Source organism: Erigeron canadensis, chromosome 3, assembly GCF_010389155.1.
Source record: "Erigeron canadensis isolate Cc75 chromosome 3, C_canadensis_v1, whole genome shotgun sequence".
Taxonomy (NCBI): domain Eukaryota; kingdom Viridiplantae; phylum Streptophyta; class Magnoliopsida; order Asterales; family Asteraceae; genus Erigeron; species Erigeron canadensis.
Genome location: NC_057763.1, coordinates 34,646,540 through 34,672,059, shown reverse-complemented (window position 1 = coordinate 34,672,059; position 25,520 = coordinate 34,646,540). Strand labels below are relative to the sequence as shown.

General features: G+C 34.1%; 5 protein-coding genes and 1 long non-coding RNA gene across 7 annotated transcripts; 3 read left to right on the top strand and 3 right to left on the bottom strand.

Annotated features, from left to right (window-relative positions):
- The first annotated feature begins 18 nt into the window (after positions 1-18).
- LOC122591050 lies at positions 19-932 on the top strand. 2 transcript variants are annotated; one of them, XR_006322668.1, is made up of 3 exons: positions 19-101; positions 172-337; positions 512-932. It is a non-coding gene; the product is annotated as an uncharacterized LOC122591050 (long non-coding RNA). The 2 variants fall into 2 exon arrangements; XR_006322667.1 differs by lacking the exon at positions 19-101 and having other exon boundaries at positions 115-337.
- Positions 933-1,887: 955 nt separating this feature from the next.
- LOC122591047 (ubiquitin-like) lies at positions 1,888-3,993 on the bottom strand. The gene is made up of 5 exons (XM_043763238.1): positions 3,860-3,993; positions 3,645-3,731; positions 2,460-2,586; positions 2,215-2,281; positions 1,888-2,116 (listed from the first exon to the last, which is right to left on the bottom strand). The coding sequence occupies exons 1-4, from the start codon at positions 3,960-3,962 to the stop codon at positions 2,215-2,217; spliced, it is 384 nt and encodes a 127-aa protein (XP_043619173.1). The 5' UTR covers positions 3,963-3,993; the 3' UTR covers positions 1,888-2,116.
- Positions 3,994-6,890: 2,897 nt separating this feature from the next.
- LOC122591048 (putative respiratory burst oxidase homolog protein H) lies at positions 6,891-10,638 on the top strand. Its single transcript, XM_043763239.1, has 14 exons — positions 6,891-7,245; positions 7,327-7,489; positions 7,591-7,639; positions 7,751-7,864; positions 7,966-8,799; positions 8,901-8,993; positions 9,072-9,187; positions 9,299-9,401; positions 9,494-9,618; positions 9,714-9,861; positions 9,939-10,052; positions 10,153-10,281; positions 10,358-10,436; positions 10,527-10,638. Exons 1-14 carry the CDS (start codon positions 6,927-6,929, stop codon positions 10,634-10,636), a joined length of 2,496 nt encoding a protein of 831 aa, XP_043619174.1. The 5' UTR covers positions 6,891-6,926; the 3' UTR covers positions 10,637-10,638.
- A 415-nt stretch (positions 10,639-11,053) lies between these two features.
- Positions 11,054-18,043, bottom strand: LOC122591046 (kinesin-like protein KIN-5D). The gene is made up of 23 exons (XM_043763237.1): positions 17,911-18,043; positions 17,337-17,536; positions 17,117-17,246; positions 16,798-16,953; positions 16,221-16,697; positions 15,484-15,581; positions 15,227-15,383; positions 15,072-15,141; positions 14,901-14,977; positions 14,725-14,778; positions 14,558-14,638; positions 14,343-14,454; positions 14,105-14,191; positions 13,833-14,008; positions 13,227-13,388; positions 13,037-13,144; positions 12,764-12,922; positions 12,598-12,681; positions 12,314-12,519; positions 12,128-12,229; positions 11,929-12,038; positions 11,661-11,812; positions 11,054-11,522 (listed from the first exon to the last, which is right to left on the bottom strand). Exons 2-23 carry the CDS (start codon positions 17,489-17,491, stop codon positions 11,301-11,303), a joined length of 3,135 nt encoding a protein of 1,044 aa, XP_043619172.1. The 5' UTR covers positions 17,492-17,536; positions 17,911-18,043; the 3' UTR covers positions 11,054-11,300.
- Positions 18,044-21,116: 3,073 nt separating this feature from the next.
- On the top strand, positions 21,117-22,116 carry LOC122590462 (chitinase 2-like). The gene is made up of 2 exons (XM_043762663.1): positions 21,117-21,177; positions 21,269-22,116. The coding sequence occupies exons 1-2, from the start codon at positions 21,117-21,119 to the stop codon at positions 22,114-22,116; spliced, it is 909 nt and encodes a 302-aa protein (XP_043618598.1).
- Positions 22,117-23,901: 1,785 nt separating this feature from the next.
- Positions 23,902-24,434, bottom strand: LOC122592564 (histone H4). The gene has a single exon (XM_043764824.1). The coding sequence runs from the start codon at positions 24,355-24,357 to the stop codon at positions 24,046-24,048; it is 312 nt and encodes a 103-aa protein (XP_043620759.1). The 5' UTR covers positions 24,358-24,434; the 3' UTR covers positions 23,902-24,045.
- Positions 24,435-25,520: the final 1,086 nt, after the last annotated feature.

Genomic DNA, 25,520 nt, shown 5'->3' with positions numbered 1-25,520 from the left:
TAAGCCAAACAGAAATGAGTAAAAGTGAATGATGAAATATCCATTTTAAATTTTAAATTTCATTGTCAGACAAGTGGGTTAGATGGGAGAAAATGTATCAGGTGTTATATCCACACAACATTCTATTCATAAGTATTATCTAACTAGATAGTTATATCTGAATAAATGCAGGTCAATCAACGAGGCTGCACTTCAGGTACCCCAGTCATCAATGTCGACATACTTTGTGAAGCAAGATTCTAGTAAATGGGAGTTTCTAGTGCCTGATGATCCTGCAGCCGTGGAGTCGAATAGGTGGCCAATTGGTTTTGTCACGAATGGATTTGTTCTAGGGAAGGTTAGTATATTGGGACATGACTTTTGTACCAAAATACAAATATGCTTTTTGCTAAACAATCTGTACATGCATGCTAACAAAAATAAACATGTGATCAGAATATGCTTTTTGCCTTAATTGATTTCAATGGCTTTTAGTATAACTCTAGTAAAGTTGAGTTTTGTTGACTTGCAGCAAGAAACCAGCTGCTGGGGCTCTGTGATGCAGTGTTGCTTGCTCATCTTAAATACGAGCAGTGGAGTTCCGTACCTTTGAAGCGAAGGAAAAAGGAAATATACGTTCTAACAAGAAATCTAAGATCAACGACTTATAGACTTGCCCTTGCAAGCGTTGTTCTCGAGCATCAAGAAGAAGATTTAGATCACATTTAAATTTATATTTGTGATTTTCTGGGTTTCTATTTATTCGATTGGGGTTCTGTATCTATGTGATTGGCTTCAATTTGATTTCCAATTTTAATTGTTGGGTTTTTGGTAGAGTAGAGAAATTTATTGAACAGACCATGGACTATTTCCCGAAAGAATGCTGCAAATATGTTTCTAGTTAGAACTTAGAACACATAGTATAATGATTAATGAGATAAGCAAATGCCTTATTTTTCAGTATTAGTTCCACAATATGTCATTACTTTGTTATACTTATTAAAAAAAAATGGCCTCATGAGATATTGAAATAAATAAAACTTTTTGGTGAAACCTACAGGACCTTTGAAGTTTGAACTAATGTGACAGTATGACCCATCCCAGTTTGTGACCTCTGGTGACATTAGATGAAGATGGAAGAAGGGAAAAGAGCAATATTAAGCTAAGCAGATGGACGTGATGCATCAGATATGTCTGAGAATGCTTGCATCTGTATATTTATATTTATATGTAATATATACAACTTAAATCTAGTACCTATGCTGTAAGGCTTAAATGGTAAGAAAACTACTAGTGAAGGCTTTACACCAAGTTTGTAATCTAATGGAAAGCATTTGAAAATGACCTTGCCACGCTGTTTTTCTCTCTGCAACTGCAAATGAAAATTCATATTCTCATTTTCGGTGACTTTGTTCATTTATACTTTCTACTTATAAAAACAGTTCAATAAACACCGGTCCTCAAACAGAAAACACCCATGGCCAATTCTCAAGTTGGCCTTGCTAATCTGCTCCTTACAATGTCAAGATTGATTATCACATTGCAAGGTTTGTATCAGAAAGACACCAGAAATCACGGCAGTTAACTTCTGGAGGTATAAAGATCGTTACATCACTTGCATGTCTACTTTGCAAAGTATAGTATCAGAAAGACATCAGAAATCTAAGATGGCAGTTAAATTCTAGAGGTATAAAGATCATTACATGTCTACTTTGCTATCACTTGATACTATCTAGGCAACAAATTTCAGACAGCATGTATCATTATGGATATTCTGGCAATGGACTGCACAGAAACGCATACCACCAGATATCGGCTAAAACAAAGAAAGCCTTGCTAAACATTAAAATTAAGCTTAGAAGAGGGGGGTATCAGTAAATACCGCACCATTTGACTAGAGAATAGAAATTTCAGACCAACAGCGATTCTTGAATTAAACAAAAGATCCGGTAAGTTTACTGGAAATAGGTACTTAACAGCAAAACATGACATAAAAAACGATGCATCTGTTCTAAGATTAAGCAGACAAATGCCTTTTTCAACAAGCAAAATAAACATAGTCTTCCTCAGCTGTGAACAAACATAGTCTTCAGCCTTTAACATCACCATAAGAGTCCAAAACATGCTTTTTCCTCAGCTGCAACCACAAAGAAGAAAGAAAGACCAAATAATGTATATAAGAACCCTGATTAAGCACATGGAAGGATAATACTAAGAAATTAAGGAGATAATCACTTAATTGCTGTGGCCACACTTCTTCTTCCTGCAGTTCACAGCCCTTGGGGGAAGACGTGCATAGCACCTGATAAATAAAGAACAAATTCATCTCAAGTCATTATAGGACACAAAATTCAGAAGACCATAAAAACCACAAACCACAAGTTCAACTACAAATACCCAATTGCAAGTAAAGAAGAATTTTCTTAATTGGTTGGATTGTTGGAAACACAAGACTAATAAATTTGCTTTTGACAACTTACGTGCGACAAACGGCTGTGTTCTGGTACCTCTTCTTAGCCAAGTCCAGCAAAGTAGAGGGGGTATTTTTATAATTTTGCAATCCTCCCTTTCCCCCCCTCAGCCTCAACACCAAGTGAAGTGTCGATTCTGAACAACAATGAGTAAAAAAACAAATAAAAACAAAAACTTAATCAGAGATTGATAATAAGTGCCATCATATTCCATTCCAGCCTAGCTAATTCTCAACAATTCAACAAAGGATTGAATAAATGCATTCTGTTTTACAAATAAATGACAGTACGTAACAAGTAAAATAATGAGATAGAGTAAATACAGTTTCAATAGTGAAGCATAGTGTTCATAGATTAACAGCCTAGCTATTTCTCAACAAACCAGCCAAGGTATAGAAACCACGTTTTAAAGTAAACAGAGAACCTAACCAAAACAACTTAACATAGCTTCTAGTTCTGGTTTGGTATTTGGTTTTTGCACAAGAAGGTGACATGATTTGAATTGTAAAACTACACCTTATAGACAATACTTTCACAAAAGTCAAGCAATTATGAATCCATGATACCAAATTATATATCGCTAACTGAAGTAAAACTAGTTTCAGATCCACAAATGAGAGAGCCGAAATCAATCAATAACAACAGCATGATACAAGATAAGTAGTCAACAAATTTACCCAAATTATGGTAATATACAACATACTGTAAAGCTCTTAACAGAAGAAACACAAAATCTAACCAAAGTTAATATATATCCATCAATATTTGTAAAGTTTTTGAGTACAAAATGTATGCAATCCTGACTCTCCATCTATATTTATATATTATCATCATCATCACTATTATCGATCGCTAACAACAACATAAACATGTATACAGTATACATACAACATACAGTAAAACTTTTAACAGAAGAAACACAAATAATTAAGTCTAACCAAAGTTGATCTATATATATATATGGAACAATATTCATAAAGTTTTAAGTCCATATAATGTATGTAATCCTGATTCTCCATCTATATTTATATATATTATCATATCATTATTATCGTTGATAAACAACAAAATATATCATACTAGAAATTATGTTATAATCATATATATTGTAACTTTTATGGAAATTTGATAAAAGTTTTATTATATAAAACAAAATAATAATAACAATAAAAAGAAAGGAAGAAAGGAAAAGACCTTTCTGGATGTTGTAGTCAGCAAGAGTACGGCCATCCTCAAGTTGCTTTCCGGCAAAGATCAAACGCTGCTGGTCTGGTGGAATACCTATACATGTACATATATATACAAAAAATTCAGTATTATTATTATCATTATTACTTTAAAAATGAAAAAAAAAATGTTATAAATAAATAAATAAAAATAAGAATGCATGTAGATGATACTATATATACCTTCCTTGTCTTGAATTTTGGCCTTGACATTGTCGATGGTGTCACTGGACTCAACCTCAAGTGTGATGGTTTTCCCTGTCAAAGTTTTCACAAATATCTGCATCTTGATTTTTTTTTTCTTTCCTTTCTTTCTTCCTTCCGAAATGAATGAGATGATGACCGTTGTCACAAATGAGACCCTTTTATATTCATTTTTCCGTACGTGGGGGTTACGGTACCTGGATTTTGGGCCCTATGGGCTAAAGGGCATAGCACCCTTGTTAAAGGGCCCAATACGTTTACCTTTATTTTTTGAAATATATATATATATATATATATGGTAACACTCCGTTGAGACAGTTTTAAAATAAAAACGGTGAGAACACCTTAAAAACATCATTTTGATGCATTAAAAGTCCATAAAACTAACATAGTGCAGGACTAATTATCTTTATTTAAGTGTTTAACAACACATTCATCCATCAAAATCAAAATAATCATGTTTTTTGTTTTGTGCATCCATCTTGGATGCATAATCATCAAAATGATGCATCCAACAAAAAATGTGATTTTTTTGATTTTGATGAATCAATGTGTTGTTAAACACTTAAATAATGATAATTAGTTATGCATTATATCAGTTTTATAGACTTTTAATGCATCAAAATAATGTTTTTTAAGTGTTCTCACCGTTCTTATTTTAAGACTGTTCTTATTTGATTGTCCCCCTATATATATATATATAATATATATATATAGGGGGAAAATCAAATAAGAACAGTCTTAAAATAAGAACGGTGAGAACACCTTAAAACATCATTTTGATGCATTAAAAGTCCATAAAACTAACATAGTGCATAATTAATTATCATTATTTAAGTGTATAGCAACACATTGGCCTGTCAAAATCAAGAAAATCATGTTTTTTGTTTTGTGCATCCATCTTGGATGCATATTCTTCAAAATGATGCATCCGTCAAAAAACGTGTTTTTTTCGATTTTGACGGATCAATGTGTTGTTAAACACTTAAATGATGATAATTAGTTCTGCACTATGTTAGTTTTATGGACTTTTAATGCATCAAATTGATGTTTTTTAAGTGTTCTCACCGTTCTTATTTTAAGACTGTTCTCACCGGAGTGTTACCCTCTATATATATATATATATATATATTTGAAAATAAAAAAAAAGTTTATTGTGTAGTGTTCATGTCAGGGGCGGTATCACATGGCCTCAAAATTTAGATTTTGTCATTTTTAAAAAAAAGATTTTCATCGATTTTAAAAATTTTCTTACAGGTTTTTAACATTTTGACCCATTTTATATTTATATTTCAAGGATTTTTTTAATTTTGCCCCTTCTGAGATTTTTTCTGATACCGCCTCTGGTTGATGTAGGGGGTAATTAGATAAAAACCCCTTATTCAATATACCATTTGGTACCTATTAATCCCAATTCAAGCTAGTGTTCAGATGAATTTATAAAAAGTAGCGGTTGGTGGTCACTAGGCTATTACCTAGTGGTTGTTCAGTGTTGATGTATTAGCCTTAATAACCTGATTCATTCATAAAACCTAATGATGGTGATTTTTTTAATAGCACTTTTTGCTATTAATCATAAGCTTATTAAATAAGCCTAAGTCATTATAAAGACCAATAAAATTGTGACACAATATCACATGTGTTATACTGTAACTAGCTATGGAAGTTATATATGTATCCTTTTATTTATTACACAAAGATCATAGGTGCATTTTGCTTCCTAGAATAATTAATGGCATGTATTTTCTTAACGAAATTTCAGTTGTCATACTCTTAACCCATGTCAAGACCAATAAGATGAATTGTATGGTGACACCCATATGAAGTGTACTTGCCAATCAAATTTGTTTTTGTAATTTGGTGATCCATGCCAAGTACTGTATTATGTATCTATAATTATTTATTATTTATAGTTTTATACTGAAATAGTGTTCTAAAATTCAAATTTTTCAAAACATTTTTAATATAACAAGAAATAAATATTGATATTCTTTAATGTGCGGATAGATCTATGTCTTTTGGACAGAATGTCATTCTACCTGACATATAATCATCCATTGCAATTTGAATAATAAAAAAAGTAAATTTTTTACTATTCATCGAAATAATATATTTAACCAATACCAATATAAAAACGTCTTTCAACATTTAAATATACGATCCTACGGGTACTCTTCTCGTTTATATATACAACTTATACAACTAAAATGTAGTGCCTGTTTCAAATGTAGTGCTATATATATATATATATATATATATACTAGCTACAAACTGGACAGGAGATTGTAGGCGTTCTACAAAACAAACGTACGTACAAACAGATCGAATTGAAGAAAGAAAAGTGATTGTGTCACATGCATCATGCAAGAGCGAGCTCAAGGAATGTCCGATCCAGTGCTTTCGCCTGACGTGTTTTACGTTTGGTACCTTTGGATGATTGCTTTATATGTAACATCTCGCTGAACACATGGGTCAAACCATTTTCCATGCATAAATTAAAAGAGATTTTTAGAGTTGGAAAAATATATGGTTCAAATCCCACACATACAAATAATGTTGATATATCAAATATATATGTATCACGTACTTTTAGCCGGAAAACTATGAAAATATATAATCATAAAGCAACATAATCGGGGTCGAGTACTACTATACTATACGTTGCTATATATGCATGGTTCAACTCATCAAGTCAAAAGTATTACAGTATATATGTTTTAGCTAGCTAATAAACACATGCATATATATATTTTATTTTTCTTTCTAAATTTGGAAAAGTAACATAACAACCTCTCCCCATCTTTAGTGGTTTATATATTTTCTCCCCTACATTTACTCATTATACAACATTCATTCCATTCTCTTTTCTTACTTTCCTTCCTTCCTTCCCATTTCTTCTTCAAAACAACACAAGACGGACACACTTTATCATTATTATTATTATTCACGTCAATTAATTAATGGTAGAATTATAAGCTAGCTAGTTAACCAAAAAAACAACAGTACAATGAGAGGGGCTGATCTTGAGAGCGTTGAGATCGACCCGATGGATGGAAAATCCCGGCCATCTAAACGCATCACCTCCATAAAGGATGATGGGCACAAACCTGGCGGCTTGCTACCAATGATGAGCCGTACATCTAGTAAGGCACCATCTATTCGGAAGAGGGCACCGCCACCGAGTAGTGGCCCACCTAAGATGGGCCGGACAACGTCAAGTGCTGCCAAAGGGCTTAACAGCTTGCGGTTTCTTGATAGAACCGTGACAGGAAAAGAAGGGGATGCTTGGAGAGCAATTGAGAGACGTTTCCAACAATTTGCGGTTGACGGGAAGCTGCCTAGAGATAAATTTGGAATTTGTGTTGGTAATTAATTAGATGTATACACTATCTAAAAATGTTTTCTTGTTATGTTTTGTTATTGTTTTTGATATATTGAGTTTGCAGGAATGGGAGATAGTATTGAGTTTGCAGGTGAGTTATATGATGCCATGGCTAGGCGCAGGAATATAAATGCCGAAGATGGGCTTACCAGAGAACAAGTGAAAGATTTTTGGGAAGAAATGACCAAGAAAGACCTTGATGCCCGGCTCAGTATCTTCTTCGACATGTAAATCCCACGTTTGTTTCATTATTTATGTTTTCTTTTATACCGGAATCGATCAATATCTAATATATAGCTTAACCTTATACTCGAGATTATAATGTCAGGTGTGACAAGAATGGAGATGGTATATTATCCGAGGAAGAGGTGAAAGAGGTGAGAAATTACTCTTAAAAGACCCAATTTCTTTGTATTAATTTGCCTAGCTAGCTATTTGGTACTCAAAAGCTCAAACTTGCACACGTACTTTTTTTGTTTTTCCTCAAGGTACTTATAATGAGTGCTTCCGCTAACAAGCTTTCGAATTTCAAGAACCAAGCCGGAACGTATGCAGCTCTCATCATGGATGAGCTCGACCCTGACCACCGGGGCTACATTGAGGTTCTAATGAAGAGACCATTCACCATTTTCTCTTCTTTTAACATTTACATCCAATTTTCCTTCTTGTTATTAATTTAGTACACTTTGTTTTTGGGACACAGATGTGGCAACTTGAAATCTTACTAACAGGCATGGTACTAAAGACCAATGGTGATCAGACAAACCCAAAATCAAAGAATAATACTAAAAAGAATCAAGATACAACTAATCTAGCATTGTCGATGATCCCACAAGAGTATCGTAACCCTGTTAGCAGACGCATAAACGAAGGGCTTGAATTTTTACAAGATAACTGGAAAAGACTATGGGTAGTAACCGTCTTCATCTTGATTAACGCCTTACTTTTCGCATGGAAATTCCATCAGTATACTCTGTTACCAACGTTCCAAGTGATGGGCTATTGTGTATGTTTGGCCAAGGCAGCCGGCGAGACTTTAAAGCTTAACATGGCTCTTGTTCTGCTTCCGGTTTGCAGAAAAACACTAACTGGTTTAAGAGAAACATGGCTAGGCAAACTTTTACCATTTGATGATAATATCAACTTCCATAAACTTATCGCGGGTGCAATTGTGATTGGAACTATAATTCATACCGTTGCTCATATGGCTTGTAACTTTGTAAGGATTAGCAGTTGTCCGCCAGACACTTTTGAACGTATTTATGGAAATTTGCTACCGGCACAGCCATCCTACACGGATCTATTACTAACAGTACCAGGATTTACGGGCATAATCATGGATATATTGATGTTCTTTTGTTTTCTACTAGCAACACATGCATTTAGGAGAAATGTGATTAATTTGCCATGGCCATTAAATCATTTAGCCGGTTTTACTTCCTTTTGGTATGCTCATCATCTTCTGATTATCGTGTACATCTTGTTGATCCTTCATGGTTACTTCCTAGTCTTCGCCACTTTTTGGTACAGAAAAACAGTAAGTCTCTTTACAATATATATAGTATATATATGGAGCATTTTCTGTATGACTTATTTATTGATTCAGATTATAAAAGTCTGTGTGAACTTGATTCGCAGACATGGATGTATCTTGTGGTCCCAATGTTATGTTACGCAACCGAAAGAGTTCTTACTTCCTATGATCATAACTACAGGGTTAATATCGTGAAGGTAACCATCAGATAATACTTTTTCCTCATTTTAGTCACCTAATATCAAAAAAGCTGATGTATACTTCTTAATTTATAGGCTATTATTTACACGGGGAACGTGCTAGCGCTCTATATGAGCAAACCTAATGGATTCAGATACAAGAGTGGGATGTACCTATTCGTTAAATGTCCAACTATATCAGGTTTTGAATGGTAAAAGCCTTGTTGATCCAATCCAAATTTATATAACATGTCAAAGACGAATACTGAGTTGCGTTCTTGATATAAACTGATCTACTAAAATACAATGAATATTGGTTGCAGGCATCCATTTTCTATAACTTCTGCACCTGGAGATGACTATTTAAGTGTACATATTCGTACGTTGGGAGACTGGACAACAGCCCTTAAAAATGAATTCGAAAAGGTACGTAAAATGAACAACTTTACTTGCCATTGTTGGTTCTTAAAACCTATTGTTTTTTCTGTTAATCTAAATTCTAAAACACAGAAATGCAGGCCTGTGAGCCTCCACCACAAAAACCTCAAGTCGGTGCTTCTGCTTCACGAGCTGTTAGAGGAAACCTCGTCAGATTAGAAACTAAAGCAAATGTTAACGTTCCTGTAGAGGAAGCACAAGCCATGTAAGCATCTAACTAAACAAGCCTAAAACTTTACAATTTCATATGTAACTTCTTTTCAGTTAAGTTATGATCAACTTTGGCGCTTCATCGTGCAGATATCCTAAAATCATAATCAAAGGACCATATGGAGCACCAGCTCAAGATTACAGGAAATATGACATTCTATTACTAATTGGTTTGGGAATTGGAGCAACTCCATTCATTAGCATTCTCAAAGATCTCCTAAACCACCAAAGAGAAGCAGTAAGTTGTCAAGCTTATATATGTACCATTATATATGGCTTAAACATGAGGGTATGCTAAAGATTTTCTTTTACCAGGGTGTTGAAGTAAAAGTTCCGGATCGAGCCTACTTCTATTGGGTGACAAGAGAACAGGGATCATTTGAATGGTTCAAGGGAGTTATGGATGATATCGCAGAGTATGATAAAAATGTAAGTTCTGCTATTAATTAGTAACGAATACTTGGCTATTACTTTATTCTAATACAAGTAAGGTGGTTTAAATTGGAGTTATGAATGTGATCAATTGCAGAATATAATTGAAATGCATACCTACTTAACATGTGTTCATGAAGAAGGGGATGCACGGTCTGCACTGATCGCAATGGTGCAGTCTCTGCAACATGCCAAAAACGGAGTTGATGTTGTCTCTCAAAGTCGGGTATGTTTTGTTGAAATGGTTTTTGCTAATTCCCAGTTTGTAAAAAATCATGATTCTAATGAATAAAACATAACAGATAAGAACACATTTCTCAAGACCTAACTGGAAGAGGGTATTCTCTACTTTGGCAACCAACCATGATTCAGCAACAGTTGGTAATTTAATCAACACCTGCTTGTATCAAATATCTGATACAGTGTTCCTTGATATATTCGGGAAACCTCTTAACTGTTGGTGATTTGCAGGTGTTTTCTATTGTGGAAGCCAAACGCTCGTCAAGTCACTAGAAAGTCTTGCCAAAGAATTTACAGTAGAAACCGACACTCGCTTTGATTTCCACAAGGAGAACTTCTAATGAACAAATGGTGGAACTTTGGCTTTTGGCTATGAGAAAATCAACTTGTATGTAGAGAAACCTGCTGCTATTGGATTTGTAAGATTTGATCGAAGTTCCAGTATTGCTCATGCCTCGTGGTTTCAAATTGATCATATTCTTCTGTGTATACGTGATCTTCGTGTACTAAACATAGGAATATATAGTATTGTTAACTAGAGAAGGATCCTTTTTTTACTTTTACTATAACGTAATCGTGTATATGTACATTGGTTTTATCACAATCTTCCATCAACTACATCTCCTCCTGCCTTTGATCACTTTAGTAGGGTGAAAAGAGCCAATTTTATACTATCACTTCAATCAATATGTTTATCAAATAATGTGGAAAAACTGAAGAAAAGTACCACGACATATACCATAAAAAACACATAAATATAATGTGCTCAACAAAACCTTTCTATTATATTACTAACAAAGTGCCTGTATATATTCTTAAGTAATACATACATTGTTTAAAGTAATGTGTGCAGGTAACAAACAATAGCAGAACCCCCAAAACACTAATTTAAACCTATATTTGAAACTGCTGTGTAAAATCGTTCAATAATCAATGAATAATTTTGTATTACATGTATTTATATACACTTCTTTATGACATGTTTTTAATATTTATAAGTGATTATCAATTAACAGCAGTGAGACGATTGCGTGGGTCTCTCATGGAATGAGCAGCAGCATCTAGATGCTTAGCATCACCATTTGGTAGCCTTGGTGATGATGATTTTGAATCCCAAAAATATTTCAGTAGCTCATCAAATGGTGGAGTTCGTAACTCTTCGATGGATGTGGTGCTAGGTAGATTGAATGACCTCTTTCTCGGTGTCGAACATGATGGTTCATCAATCTACAATACTCAATAGCCATTAAATTAGAGCACCACTCACTACAAGTATGTTGTGGGAAAACAGATACAATAGTTTTTCTTTCTTTTGACGGATAACAGATGTATACTATGTATGGAGGTTTGGATGGAGAAACTTACCGTGTAGTCATTTAGTAGCCTTTTTCCTGCACTATCTGTGATACCTACAATCTTGTCATAGTGCCCACCCTTCAGTTCCTTAAGTTCTCCACAGCAAGGAACAATCATGGAATCAAGATTATGATATGCATCATGATCAAGTTGTAAAGAATCTGCATGTAATTGTAGAAAAAATGATAAAAGGTTAAAAGTATGTAATGAATGGTTTAGTAGTCACCATGAAAAACTGAGCTACAATAAATGAAACTCCAGAATGAAAAATACTCACGGTCAATAGAGGAGAGGAGGTGATTGCATGCAACATTTGTATCACTAAGGGTTGATGACGCTGCAATTGAGTACTGAGAACGCAATTTTCCATTGGCTTCTAGTCCACCCCTAAAAGAAGGATGAAAAGAGGTATAAGAAATATATAAAAACCTTAGAAAGACCTTTTAAACTTTTCATTTCTTCATATCAGAACTGACCTAACTATTTCATTCATAGAAGCCACATTATTCTTCTCTAAGCTGAGTAAAGATTCCTGAGCACTATTCCATTGTTGCGACCCCATTTGCACCTTCTGTAAACTGCATAACAAATGAAAATTGACCAGTTAAAGATTAATTAAAGATATTCAAAGAAATAACAATCGTGGCAACAAGAGCACCCACCAAGTATGTAGAACCTTATCCAGGTTCTTCTTTCCATTTTCAACTGCGGCAGTGTCTTCAAGGTAGTGGATTTCAGCCTTGCTAATGTAATTTGTCCATTCAACTCTCACGGAAGAGCTTGATTCTTTCATGGTTGACATTTCTTGCTGGAATCTATTGGTCCTACCAGCTGCACTTTCCCGTAGACCACTCACTGCTGTTGTAACCTAATATATAATCAAAATAGTGTTTTAGATAATTAAACAAATTCTGAAAGAGAAACACCAATTAAGTAAGTGACCTACCAGTTCTTTCTTCCTGGCATTTGAACCTGCAAGTAGTTCTGCAACTTTCTCTAGCAGTTGTCTTTCTTCATTGGCAGCACACTCCTGTATATATATATATATATTATATAAATAAGAAGACCGATTTGCTTAAACAGATAGCATGTCATTGAAATATTATCATTACCTCAAACTTTCTTTCAAGTTCACATAATTTTTGTTCATTGGCAGTTTGGCCCTCTTCGATAATTTGTGTCAATTTGGTTGCATGCATGTCTAAGGTATTGAAAAAGTTTGTGGTAATTTTAGAAATTGACCGTGAGGTTTCAACAGCTCTACTATGTGCCTGCATGGAATGTGAAAAGAAGAACTATGATTTGCATAATTTTTTAGGAAATGACATCGATAAAAGCTACCACAACAAAAAAATCCTATTATCATGCTAATTGACAAATCTAACCTCCTGTTGTTGTTGGACAAATGTGGCTAGTTTATTTTCTTGGCCATGGAGAATGTTTTGAAGATCATCAAGTAATTCCTCAGCTTCTGATGCAATACCTTTGAAAAGCTGTATTGAATTTGGAGATGTCAATGTATTAAAGAATGAGAAACAAAAACCTTCAAAAACTATCAAACAAATTAGCACATACATCCCCAAGAGCATAAGAATTTTTTGAAACTTGAGAATTAAGATGTTCAAGTGTTGATTGTGAATTTCCATCAAATTCATTCGCTAGATTATCTAGAGCTTTAATACCAGAACCATGCAATGTTCTCAACTTCTCTAGACCAGCTCGAAGTTCTTCAGTAGCCTGTATTCCACAAAAAATAGTGAGTATATTGTTTCCTAACATTAAAGGGGGCAAAGATGCTTGCGGTGGGCAGGTTGCGTAACAGGTCAATACGTGCTCAGGTTGACAGGGGTCAAATTTCCAGTAAGGCTCAAATCAGGCTGGGTCATCTTGGGTTGGCCCATAACATTTTCTACCGATTTTCTAAAATGATGTATAAACATTATTGTATCTATTATGATTTGACGTGAATATTTTGAATCAAACTTTAGTTTACTTCCAACCTGTTTGACTTATTAGTGGTGTTCCTTTTGAATTTATAATTTACTTCGTACTAATCGACTACTTTGACAAATAACACAACCCAAACTGACAGAACTTACAAGTAAATAGGTTGAAAGTTGAAACAGCCATCTCTATTAATCAAGGTAAAGGCTGACTAAAGTTTTTCAGGCTAAATCATACCTGATCCTTGGTGGATACAAAAGATTGCATATCTTCTTCCATGCCTTTCAGTTGTTGCTCGTGTTGTGTCACAGATGCTGCTACACTTTTATGCAGGGTGTCGAGTTGTTTAGTAAGCTGAGATTGAAATTGCTGGACAAGAAGTCTGTTTCCCTCTTCTATTTTGTCCTTGCGCTCTGGAGCAATATAAATGTTCATAGAAATTAGGATATTCCTTGCAAAGTTTGATAGATATATATATATATATATATATTTGTATTGATAATACGTACCAATCTTGGTGAACAAACTAGACACGTCTGATGAAGCATTCTCAAGCTCTGCTCGAAGGTCAAATGCACGCTCAACAAGGGCTTTCTCTGATGAAAATTAGAAGGCCATTGTTACAACTTGCAAGCATTCAAATTTGAAGTCATTTTGTTATTTGTAAATGGGTTAAGATTCTGTTCAGATGCATGTTTATTTGGCAAATCTATATAAAAGAAAAGAAATTTATGGAACTTGACTTACCAGACTTTAGAAGGTTGGATATAAGGAATTCTTTCTCTTTGATTGTTATATTTGCTTGTCTATGTCTTTCTTCAAGATCCAACAACGAATTTTCAGTTTCTTGAAGCTTTATCTAAAGGTGCAGTAAAGAAATGATAATTTAATGCCCAGATAATTAGAATTTGTCTAAAGGTACACTAAACAACCGAGAAGCAAAAACTTGAGTAACACCACACCTCTGTCCTCTCAAGCTTTCCAGTTAAATTTGCATTCACCAATTGCTGAGTATTAAAAAGTTCCTGAAGCTCCACGAATTGCTATTGACAATAGTAGATTACAGTCAGCAGTCAAAATTTTCCAATATATAGTAGTAAATGCTGTCAATTCTATGCCTTGATAATACCTTGCCGCTTGACTCAGCATCCAACTCCATCCGCTCAATTTTTTCCGCCATTGCCTAGAAGAAGTAATTAAATAGCAAATTCAGTATCGTCGGTTACTTATGATTCCTTGTACTGAATGGCAGCCTTTAATCAGGTTGTGTGGGCAACAATTATAAACAGACTAAAGGAAGTGTACCTTCTTTTCCTCTTCTTCCTGTAGATATCTGTCTTTCGGTATATAGATTCCATTCTTCTCTCTTGTAGCGTATACCTCTGGTCAAGTCAAAGTCAAGTTATGTAAAAGAGTAGAGCATGGATTCATCTAATGAAGAAATAGAGATGAGAGTGGTTTCCACTACTTTCCAACCTTGCTTGAGCCTTTCGATTTCAGAGTACAAGTCTTTCATCAATGCAGATTTCATCATCTTCTGATTAATCTGAAACATCATTTACACAATATCAAAACTGTATACATAATGAGAATCTTTCTTCGAGTAAGCAAATAATCTTCACTCTGCTGACCTCTGGTTTGTTCTTGATATTTTTTGCTCGGTGTGCATAGTCTAAAGTGCTGAGGGTTTCCTCCAAAGAATGGATGGAAGGAGAGATAGTGGCAATAATGCAGGTCTTTGTTTTCCCTCCCAAAGAATCTCTCAACAACCTTGTTAGTTTACTATCCCTGACATTAAAAGCAAACATTTATGCAGTTCACTTAGCCTTATGCAATTCAAATAATGTTTTTGTGCATCGTTAATGTATTATATGTGATTAAATAATACCTATAAGGTATATGCCCTGAGTGCTCAACTAATGTATTTATGACACGGCCAAGTGTAAGCAAGCTCTTATTTATCTCACCAGCTTCCCTGGCCCTACCCTGCACAATAGCCAATAGGTATTCATGAGGTTTGAAGAGCAAACTATTTAAGTTTGATTAGACCATGTAAATTGGCACATATGCAATAGCCCAATAAAGTGACACTCCATAGAAAAAACATAGGGAAGTTAGATGAGGCAAATTCTGCTCATTATTTTGTGAATGGGTCTGATTCGGGTTATGTTATATTCTAAAAGGGTAGATGGAAAGAATCAATTAGAACTTAGAAGGGGTCAAAACTCAAAAGCCTCCCATTATATGTTCTTAATGCACAAATCTTCCTAAGTTGTGCTGTTCAAAAAAGTTGAATCATTACTGAGATAATTTAATTTATGTAATCATTTGACACACTAATTATAACTAATAATAATAAACTTAGAACATTTTAGTCGACCCAACCTGTTTCAACCTGCACCAAAAAAAGGTATTGCTTTTGGCGCTACCCGTTTTGACCTGTTACCCAACTCACCATATTCATCACCTCTAATGGAAGGCAATGTTTTAGTTAACACTTGACACGGTAAATATAACTAGAGCATCCGCATGCGTAGAACTTCTTTACATATTCAAGCAAGCAGACATGCAGTATACTCATTCAGGACATTTGATGTATTTGTATGCACACAAGTTTCTATTTACCTCTCTAGCACCAGACCTCGAAATATTCTCTGAACCGGCAAGATCAACAAGATTGAGCTTGCCACATCTAATAATCTCTTCACCTTCTGGGGTCCGCTCCTTAATATGAATTGTGATAGAAAATATTGAGTGAGAGCGACTACTTTGTTTATTCAGAAGGGTCTCTGCAGTACGCCTTTTAGCTGATCCTTTCTCTAAGATCTTGTAAATTTCATCTGCAGTGGAAACCATCTCTTCTTCCAAACCTCTTACAAGTACTCCTCCCTTCCCATCCTCCATGAGAGCTATCGGTTTCTTTGATTTGTCATCAGGAAATTTTGAAATTTCTTCTGGAGCCAAAAGATCTGATATTTCCTCATTGTATAACTCTAAGAACGTAACTTTCATATTGTACTCGGCTTTTTGAGCTTCTAATATATCGAATATCTGTTTTACAGCTCTGGGAATAACACCTGCATCACTTGGGAACTCTCCGTTCTATACAGAAGACAAAGTTAACAGGTTCAGTATAAACCCAAAATAAAATGTAAAAAACTAGATTAACTATGTCATTTCACTAACAAACAAAAGTTTATACCTTTTTCCTTCCCCCTCCTTCCATTGTATATGTTTTTCCAGTTCCCGTCTGGCCATAAGCAAATATGGTGCAATTATAGCCCTCAAGAACTTCAAAAACTATGGGAGAGACAGCTGCATGATACAAGTCCCTTTGTTGTGAGTTTGGACCGAAGACCTATAGACATTTTTCAACATTAGCTCTAGGAAACTCTTTCATCAACTTCTTATATACAATAAAAGGAAGCTAAAGGAGTTGTTTTTTGAGATTCTATGCAATGGATTCTCTAGCATCTACCTAGAAACGTATAAGCATAAACGTATTCAATTAGATAAATCACCTTGTCAAACACGAACGATCTATCAATCTGCTTGTTAGCTATATTCTGAACAGCACAAACTTCTTTCCTGTTCTCAGTACACGTAATCACAACCGGTGTATGCGATTTCACCTCATCATCATTCAACGGTCTACACAACATGAAACACGAAAATCATTAAATTCTTGAAAAAACAACCGAAATCTGATCTCACGCATATTTCAGACAAACGTATACAAACCTGCACCGCACAATAACTTGAACATTCACCCCTTTCTCTCTATTGCCATTCATATTCGCTTCTGCCGCCCTTACATCTCTCGTGCCACCCTTATCCATAGACCTCGGTGTATTCGATGGCGAACTCGAGACCACATTGCCTCCTCTTCTCTCCATAGCTATATTTTCGCAATGATCTAATTGGTTTTAATCACCCAGATCCTAATTACGCGTAAAATGAGTCTTTAACATAGAACACTTTATCTAACAAATAATCATGTACTAAAAAAGACAAACTTAACAACATTAATGTTCTATTATACACACACACATATATATACACACACAGTTTAAGCTCAGTATAACGAATTACTCAGTTGAGCTCACTGAGTCAACTCAATCCAAATCTGGAGATAATTTTTGTAGAGTGATAATAGGTAATTATAGATGCATTAAATAGATAATATACATTCAATTAAAAGCTGATATAATGACATATAAACTAGTGAGTGATTTGGTCCGATAAAAGCGCATTGAAATAATTAATTAATTAATTGAACTGAATATAATATAAAAATGTAAGGAAAGCGTGAAACCTGGAATGGCCGGACGTTGACTAGTCAAAATGTTGCCGACTGAGAGATTTGAAGAATAAAAATGGTGAAACTTGAAGATGAAAGAAAGAGAGAGAAAGGAACTTCAAAATATTATGGCCGTTAATGGAGGGAGCGTTTTCAAGTATATCTCGTTAAAGATAACGGAGAGTGTGTAATTAACTAGATTTAGACCAAATATTTAAGATAATTATAAAATTTGTTACTATTAACACTTTTATTGATTAATGGAATGGAATGTTTAGTTGGGGATGATAATAATCACCATTTGGATATATGTCTAATGATCAAAATACAATTAATTTTTGTATATGTCTATATAGATTAATCATAACTTCTAAACTTATATTTGTTATTTCTGATAAATTTTTGAAGTGATATAATAATATGGTAATTTGCCATATCTGTTGTTGAAACATATTCAGATACATTTGTTCTTATTATTATTATTGTATAAAAGTTTTATGATGAATTCAGAATGTAATGTTATTTATGCTTTGAGCCTTTAATCATTTTTCAAGTAATAGGAACGAATGTATACATTCAACATTAATTTTTAAAAATGACATCTATATCGAAAGAAGATTTGTTTTGACGTTACCATGAAATAGTATAATTTGGCTTGGGACTGTTGGGATTTTGAGATCTGAATTAAACAAATAGGTCAATATGCAAACAGAGTTTATGGGCCAAAAACATTTATAATGCTTTATTACAAGTAAAATTAATTTTGAGAAACTTGAAAACAAGTATTAAGAAATGTAAGGGACAAGTTGGGTTGGTGGCAGGTGTCTAAGAACGGGACCATATGAAAATGAAGGATGCAATGCCGGCACATGATTTTCGCAATTTAGTCCCCTTCAATAAAACAAAAAGGTCATCCAAAATTTCAAAAATTAAATTAAAATATTCATTTGGTGTGGTACAATATAATATTGATTTTTGAAAGTGAAATAAAAAAAGACATCAACCAGAAAGTGAGGATTTTACTGCCGAATTCCATGTCTAAAAGCAATTAGGCGATGTGTCACAACTTTCAATCCTAAACAAAGCTTTTTGATTTTAACCAGCGGGTATAAGCTTTCGTGGTTCGATGGATGTGTAGTGACAATCGGAAAGAAGTTAGAAAAAGAAAAGAAAAAAACTAAAAATCACAAAAAAAAAAAAAAAACACACACACACAAAGTTAAGAAAAACATCAAAACAAAAATATCATAAATACACTTTAAAAACATTAACTAATTACATGTATATAAAAACATGTTTTATTTAAAATATTTGATGTTAACAATCTAAAACTAATTGTAATGAGGTTTGTGGCTCTTTCACATTGAAAAAATTTGTTTTGGTTTGAGTTTCACCCTTTACATGTGTGAGAGTACATTGTTGGAGTAAGAATATGAGATTATCTCATTCGAAAAAAACAATCTAAACTAATACGAGTATATGTGAATTTTATAAAACATAAAAGGTAAGGGTTATATATTGTGAAATGTAAACTTCAAGAATCACAAAAGAAAACAAAAAAAAATTGAACTAAAATAAAGTCAAACCGGGCAAACTGAGACTGCAACCCAATCGTTTTAGATTTTAAAAACGGAATTATATCGGTTTGGTTTTCGTTTTTAGTCAAAACCCAATCAAAATCGAACCATGCACACTATTTGTTCGATTGTATCAACTTATCTCCCTATACAACTAAAGAAGGAATCTCCATGACATAAAAAAAGCTTATGTGTCAGCAACTTAGGCTAGCCAACAATGTTCATGCCTTAAAGGAAAAAAATACAAAAGAAAAATATAATATCCACGGACAACTTGAAGTTTTCCGACGAAATATAGTGGTTGCTAGCACATAAAAAGAACATATATATGCAGTTAGAATAAAAAGACATTTTACTCAAATATTAGTTATTTTACTGCCTTATCGGTTATAATGAAAACAAGTTTATTCCTCGTACTCTCGTTTTACGCGGAATCTAAATCTATATATTGCTAAAAGCAAATTGTAATCACGCAAATTTATATTACCTCTCAACTCTTACCATCTTTGATGTCCATGTATAAAACACATCATGAGTTGATAGATGAACACATGTTTAGATTGTTAGTGAAGATAAGAAAAGAAAATATTGAAATTCATATGTAAAAAAAAAAAAAAATACATTAAACATATTTAGTCCAATGAATTTTAGGTGCACAGCCTCACACAATGAAACCGGCCACGGCCAATTCTGACCCTGATTTTAATGTTACGTTGATTAGGACTGGTTGATGACATAATTACGTCTAATATTGCTTCAATGTTATACATTGATTGATGAATGACGAGGAATAACTAAAATTCGTGGCGTTTCAAAATAATGATATGATAAAATTCTAAAACTATTTTAAGTAGTAGAGCTATATATATAGTCTCGCAAACGAATCAAACGAACACAAACTGGCTTGCTAGCTAGCTTCTATACCCCGAGTATATCATTGTATAAGTACCAAGAATGTTAATTTAATCTTGATCAACCTAGCTAGGAGATTTTAACTAACAGGGTTGGAAGTCTCTTTAAGACTATCAACAGAAATTCAATCCCAAGTCCATGGTTCACCCAAAACCGGCTTAAGTACTTAGGACCGCCATCTAATACTTGACGTTCAACATATCTTAAATCGTCACGTATCATATATTGTGTGCAAGCTCCCTTTGTTCGTGTCCAAATTCCAACATGGATATATTACGCATCATCGGTCTTGGATAAGGGTTCTTATGATATTAAACATAATTTTGTTTTTCTAGGATTTCCCATCTTCCTGATTCGACAGCTATCATACAGAGGACCAAAAATGTAGCGTACTGCTTCGTCCTACATGTATATGGTCTTTGTCTCTTTAATATTTTGTTGCATCTAAAGTCGTCGTTGGGATCTAATCCACACAACCAAAGTCCAATAGATTCAATATCAAAATCTTAATTTCAGTCAAGGAGGTACCACCTATACAGATTCTATGAATAATAGAATGTCATTGTCTCTGTCTATAACAAGAAGGTCTCTTTCTGCTAAATGATAAATCCAGCATTACTTTAACTCCAAAAACCAAGCCTATATCCATATCGATAGACTATATATATAAGCTATAGCCATAATGCTCAACAATACATTGATATTGTATTACACATTCACAACAGAGAAAACATGGAGCTTTTCAATGTTTTCATGGCCACAATCTTTATGATCTTTATACCTTTTTCCAGTGGTAAGTCTTGTTCACAACATAATGCTTTTATTTTTCTTGTCTTTTCTGTAACTAATTAACTAACTAATATGTTTTCTGATAGTGCATGCAGCTGCTAATTCAAATCTTTTTCGGGAGTATATTGGGGCTGAATCTGATTCGGTTAAGTTATCAGACATGCCAATAAACAATAAAGTTGAAGTCCATTTCATCCTAGCATTCGCAATCGACTACACTTCAGATGATAACCCATCTCCAACCAATGGCAAGTTTAATGTTTTCTGGGAAACCAATCATTTGGGTCCTTCAGAAATAGCATCCATTAAAGCCAAGAACAAAAATGTTAAAGTGGCAGTTAGTTTGGGTGGCGATAGCGTTGTTCATGATAATAACAAGGCTTACTTTTCTCCAAAAAGCATTGATTCGTGGGTTCAAAATGCAGTTTCTTCATTAACTAGCATGATCAAGCAATACAATTTGGATGGTATTGATATCGATTATGAACACTTCAGGTCAAATCAAGATGACCAAATTTTTGTGGAATGTATTGGACGCCTTATAACAGTTCTTAAGAAAAACCGGGTCATCAAATTTGCCTCTATTGCTCCCTATGAAGATAACGGGCCAGTTCAAAGTCATTACACGGCTTTATGGAAGAAATATAAAAATGTTATCGATTATGTTAATTTCCAGTTTTATGCATATGATAAGCTTAGTGTCTCGCAGTTTGTGAGTCATTTTAATCATCAGCAAGCTTCAAGTTACGCAGGTGGTCAGCTTCTAGCGAGTTTCATAACCAAGGGTAACTTAGGCTTGCGTCCTGAGGATGGATTCTTTGAGGCCTGCAAACAGTTAAAGAGACAAGGTAAGCTTGGAGGCATATTTGTTTGGTGTGCTGATGAATCTAAAGATTTCGGTTTCAAATATGAAAAGGCATCTCAGGCCTTGTTGGCGGCGTGATCAACATCACATCCGAATATGGATCATGAGCATGATATTTTATATTTCACATGTCCCATGTCCGTACATAGATGGTTTCCTTTCTTCTTACTTGAAAATAAGACATATTGTATGATATTGATGTCACTCAACTCGAGTCATTCTAATGTATTTAAATAACACTGTATCAAACTGATCGACCTATGAATGCGCTGATGGGCTCTTTAGGTCAAGACTCAAACCATTTTGGTGCACTTTTATATATATGATTGTTTCTGCTATAACCTCAGTCCTCATGCCTGTTGTTATCACTACTTGACTTATATAACTTAGTCTATTTGTATTTTATCTGTCTGGGCTAGCTGGATGAAAATTATTTATTGGATTTTTGGCTTGTGTTTTAGTGTAACATATAGCTGGACACCCAGACTTGCATCTGAAGAAGACAGTTTCATGACATATCCAGATATTTACGTTCATTACCTGCCATTCATTAGATGGTGACACCATCTTTGAGCTCAAGACCAAAAAAATTATGAATTGATGCTGACAAAGTCTACTTTTAACGCTACATATTCAAATTTGGAAGTTAATCCAAGAGCGTGCTTATGTTGAATAATTGTTTTGGAACTACCTAGCATTTGTTTAATTTGATCACAAAAAGACATTAATATGTTAATACTTTCACCAAATGCAAGATGATAGCCGTTGGCAATTCCCATGGTTACTGAAGATTCAAACCAGCTGTCGAACAAACAATGACAAACCAGAAACTAGTTGCCTAAATTGGACACAAGCTAATTAGGCCAAAAATGCCAGAGATTAATGTATATATGAATTAGATTGATCACTCTATGCCATGACCCTAGTCTGCTTGAAGTCAGAAATACTTTTAATTATAGTTATTTACCAAAAATGCCAGAACAGCTACACTGATGCATGCTGGCCTCAACATCGAAATAGGCCTGAGCCTTGAAAAAGGTCATTTATGTTTCTGAATAAGTCTTAGGCATGTTTGTCGATTGTGTAGATCTTAAATAACAATCTATGTTTCATCATATCATATCGTCTTCTGCCTAACACTTGACTAAAATTGATATAACAGACAAGTAAAGAAAATATTCCATATATCAGTAGTAGTCTAGCAGATAATCATATTATACATACATAGTAAGCTCTCGGACCAGGCTCAATATCTACATATAAACAAGACAGTAAATATACATACATATATGTTGAATAATTTGTGGAAGTATTTTCTCAATAAATCAAATGTAACTTCCTCCATTCACTCTGAAATCTCAACTCCTAAGCTCAAAGCTACTCTCTACTCTGACATAAGAAATTCAGAATGTTGACTTTTGATTGACCAAACTTTAGGACCAAATTTATCAGTATCCCAATATACCATTAGTTATAACTTGAAAGCAGTGAATGAAGTTGTATAATCGATTGAAACAACAAACAGATAAGCAAAACAAGCTCAAATAGATTCGCAGAAAAGACCCAATTTGGTGATGCGGCTTAAATGTAATCCAAATTCATAGGTTTAAAACAAACTAAATTAAAAAATTTCACTTGTCTCTTCAATTTCAAGAACTGATTAACTTTAGATCCAGATTCAAAATAGACTCAAGTCGAATTAGAAAAACGCAATTGACCTAATTTATCAATCAATTTTTTGACTTCACAATATTTCTAATTACATTGAGCTTCAATCACATTAAAAATTAAACACAATTTGACCTAATTTTGTTAATCCATTTTTCTAATTCAATAACAAAATCCAAATTAACAATAACACGATAATAGAAACAAACACTTTCATTTCATTGCAACATATTAATTTTCATAACAGAAAAAAACCCTAATCACAAAAAACTAAACTAAAAACATACAATTTCCCTTTCTTTCTTGACAGCAAGACTTCCAGAAACCAAACCCTAAAAACTAACCACCAAAACCATAGAGAGTACGGCCTTGTCTCTTGAGAGCATAAACAACATCCATGGCGGTGACGGTTTTGCGGCGAGCGTGTTCTGTGTAAGTGACGGCATCACGAATGACGTTCTCCAAAAAGATCTTCAGGACTCCACGTGTCTCTTCGTAGATCAGCCCGCTGATACGCTTCACACCGCCTCTACGTGCCAAACGACGGATGGCGGGTTTGGTGATACCCTGGATGTTATCACGGAGGACCTTACGATGTCGTTTTGCTCCTCCCTTTCCCAACCCCTTTCCTCCCTTTCCTCTTCCTGACATTTTTTTGTTGAATTTGAGATTTTTGATTGAAAAGTGAATTTAGATCGGAAAATGTGTGTGATGGTGAGATCTGAAGTTGGGTATTTGGGGGGGTTTTATATGCGTGGGGGGTTGGAATGAAGGGCGGGAATTTGAAATTATTTCGGAATGGAAAAGTAGAAAGAGAAGGGGAGCCGTGGATGTAGATTGAAATGGACGGTGGATGAGGTGTTTAGGATTACGATCCGTGTGATGTGCTTTCTCTGTGAGTGAAAATGGAATATTTTTACTTTGGGGATTTTTATATAGCATTTGGATGGTTTTGAATTGTGTCCAAATTTTTGCTTTCCCGAGTGTAAAACGGAAATTTTTTATTCGACTTTTCTACATGGTGTCATATACTCGTAATAAGCACTTGTTTAAAGTATTAATCTACCTTAATATTTTTTATATAACTAATAAATATTTAATAAGCCAAAACATCTTATTTAAAAAATGATATTTTATTTATATGGATGTATAAACATACCGAGAGATAAATAACTCAATAAATATATGTATATAGCTTTATTCAGGAAAAAAAAATACCATAATATACCTTTACATTTAACATTCATTAGTGGTATTTCATTTTTTTTTGTATTTTGGTCCGGCTATTAAATTGTCCGCTCGGCTTTTGCGCACCTTAATCTATACACTTATACGTCTCTTTTTCATACAATAATGCACTTTTTTTTGAAGATTTAATTGCAGGATTCGTCCGGTGATTTACTCGTTTTCATGGGTTACATCCTTACTTTGACTTTTTCAGCTAAATACATCCAAACTACCAAAATTTGTTGCAGGATTCGTTCTTTTGACTGCCGGGATTTCTTTCATTTTGTGAAGTGGGGTCACGTGAGTAGAAGACGAGAACACTTTAGTATTTTTTTTTTCCAGCCCACACCTGCCCATTTTAGTAGTTGCAATAATCATCCCTATGGTTTGACTATTTTTTTCACCTTTCTTCCACTTACTGATTTTTCATCTCGTCAACGAAATTCAACAGACACAAATATTGAGTTCTTGTTTAATTTTATTACTTAAATATGTCGAGCAAAAAATAGGTGGCGCTTTTGGACAATTGATTCATCTAACTTAAGAAAGATTATGAAATCAACAAAACTCATATCAAGTCCATGAAG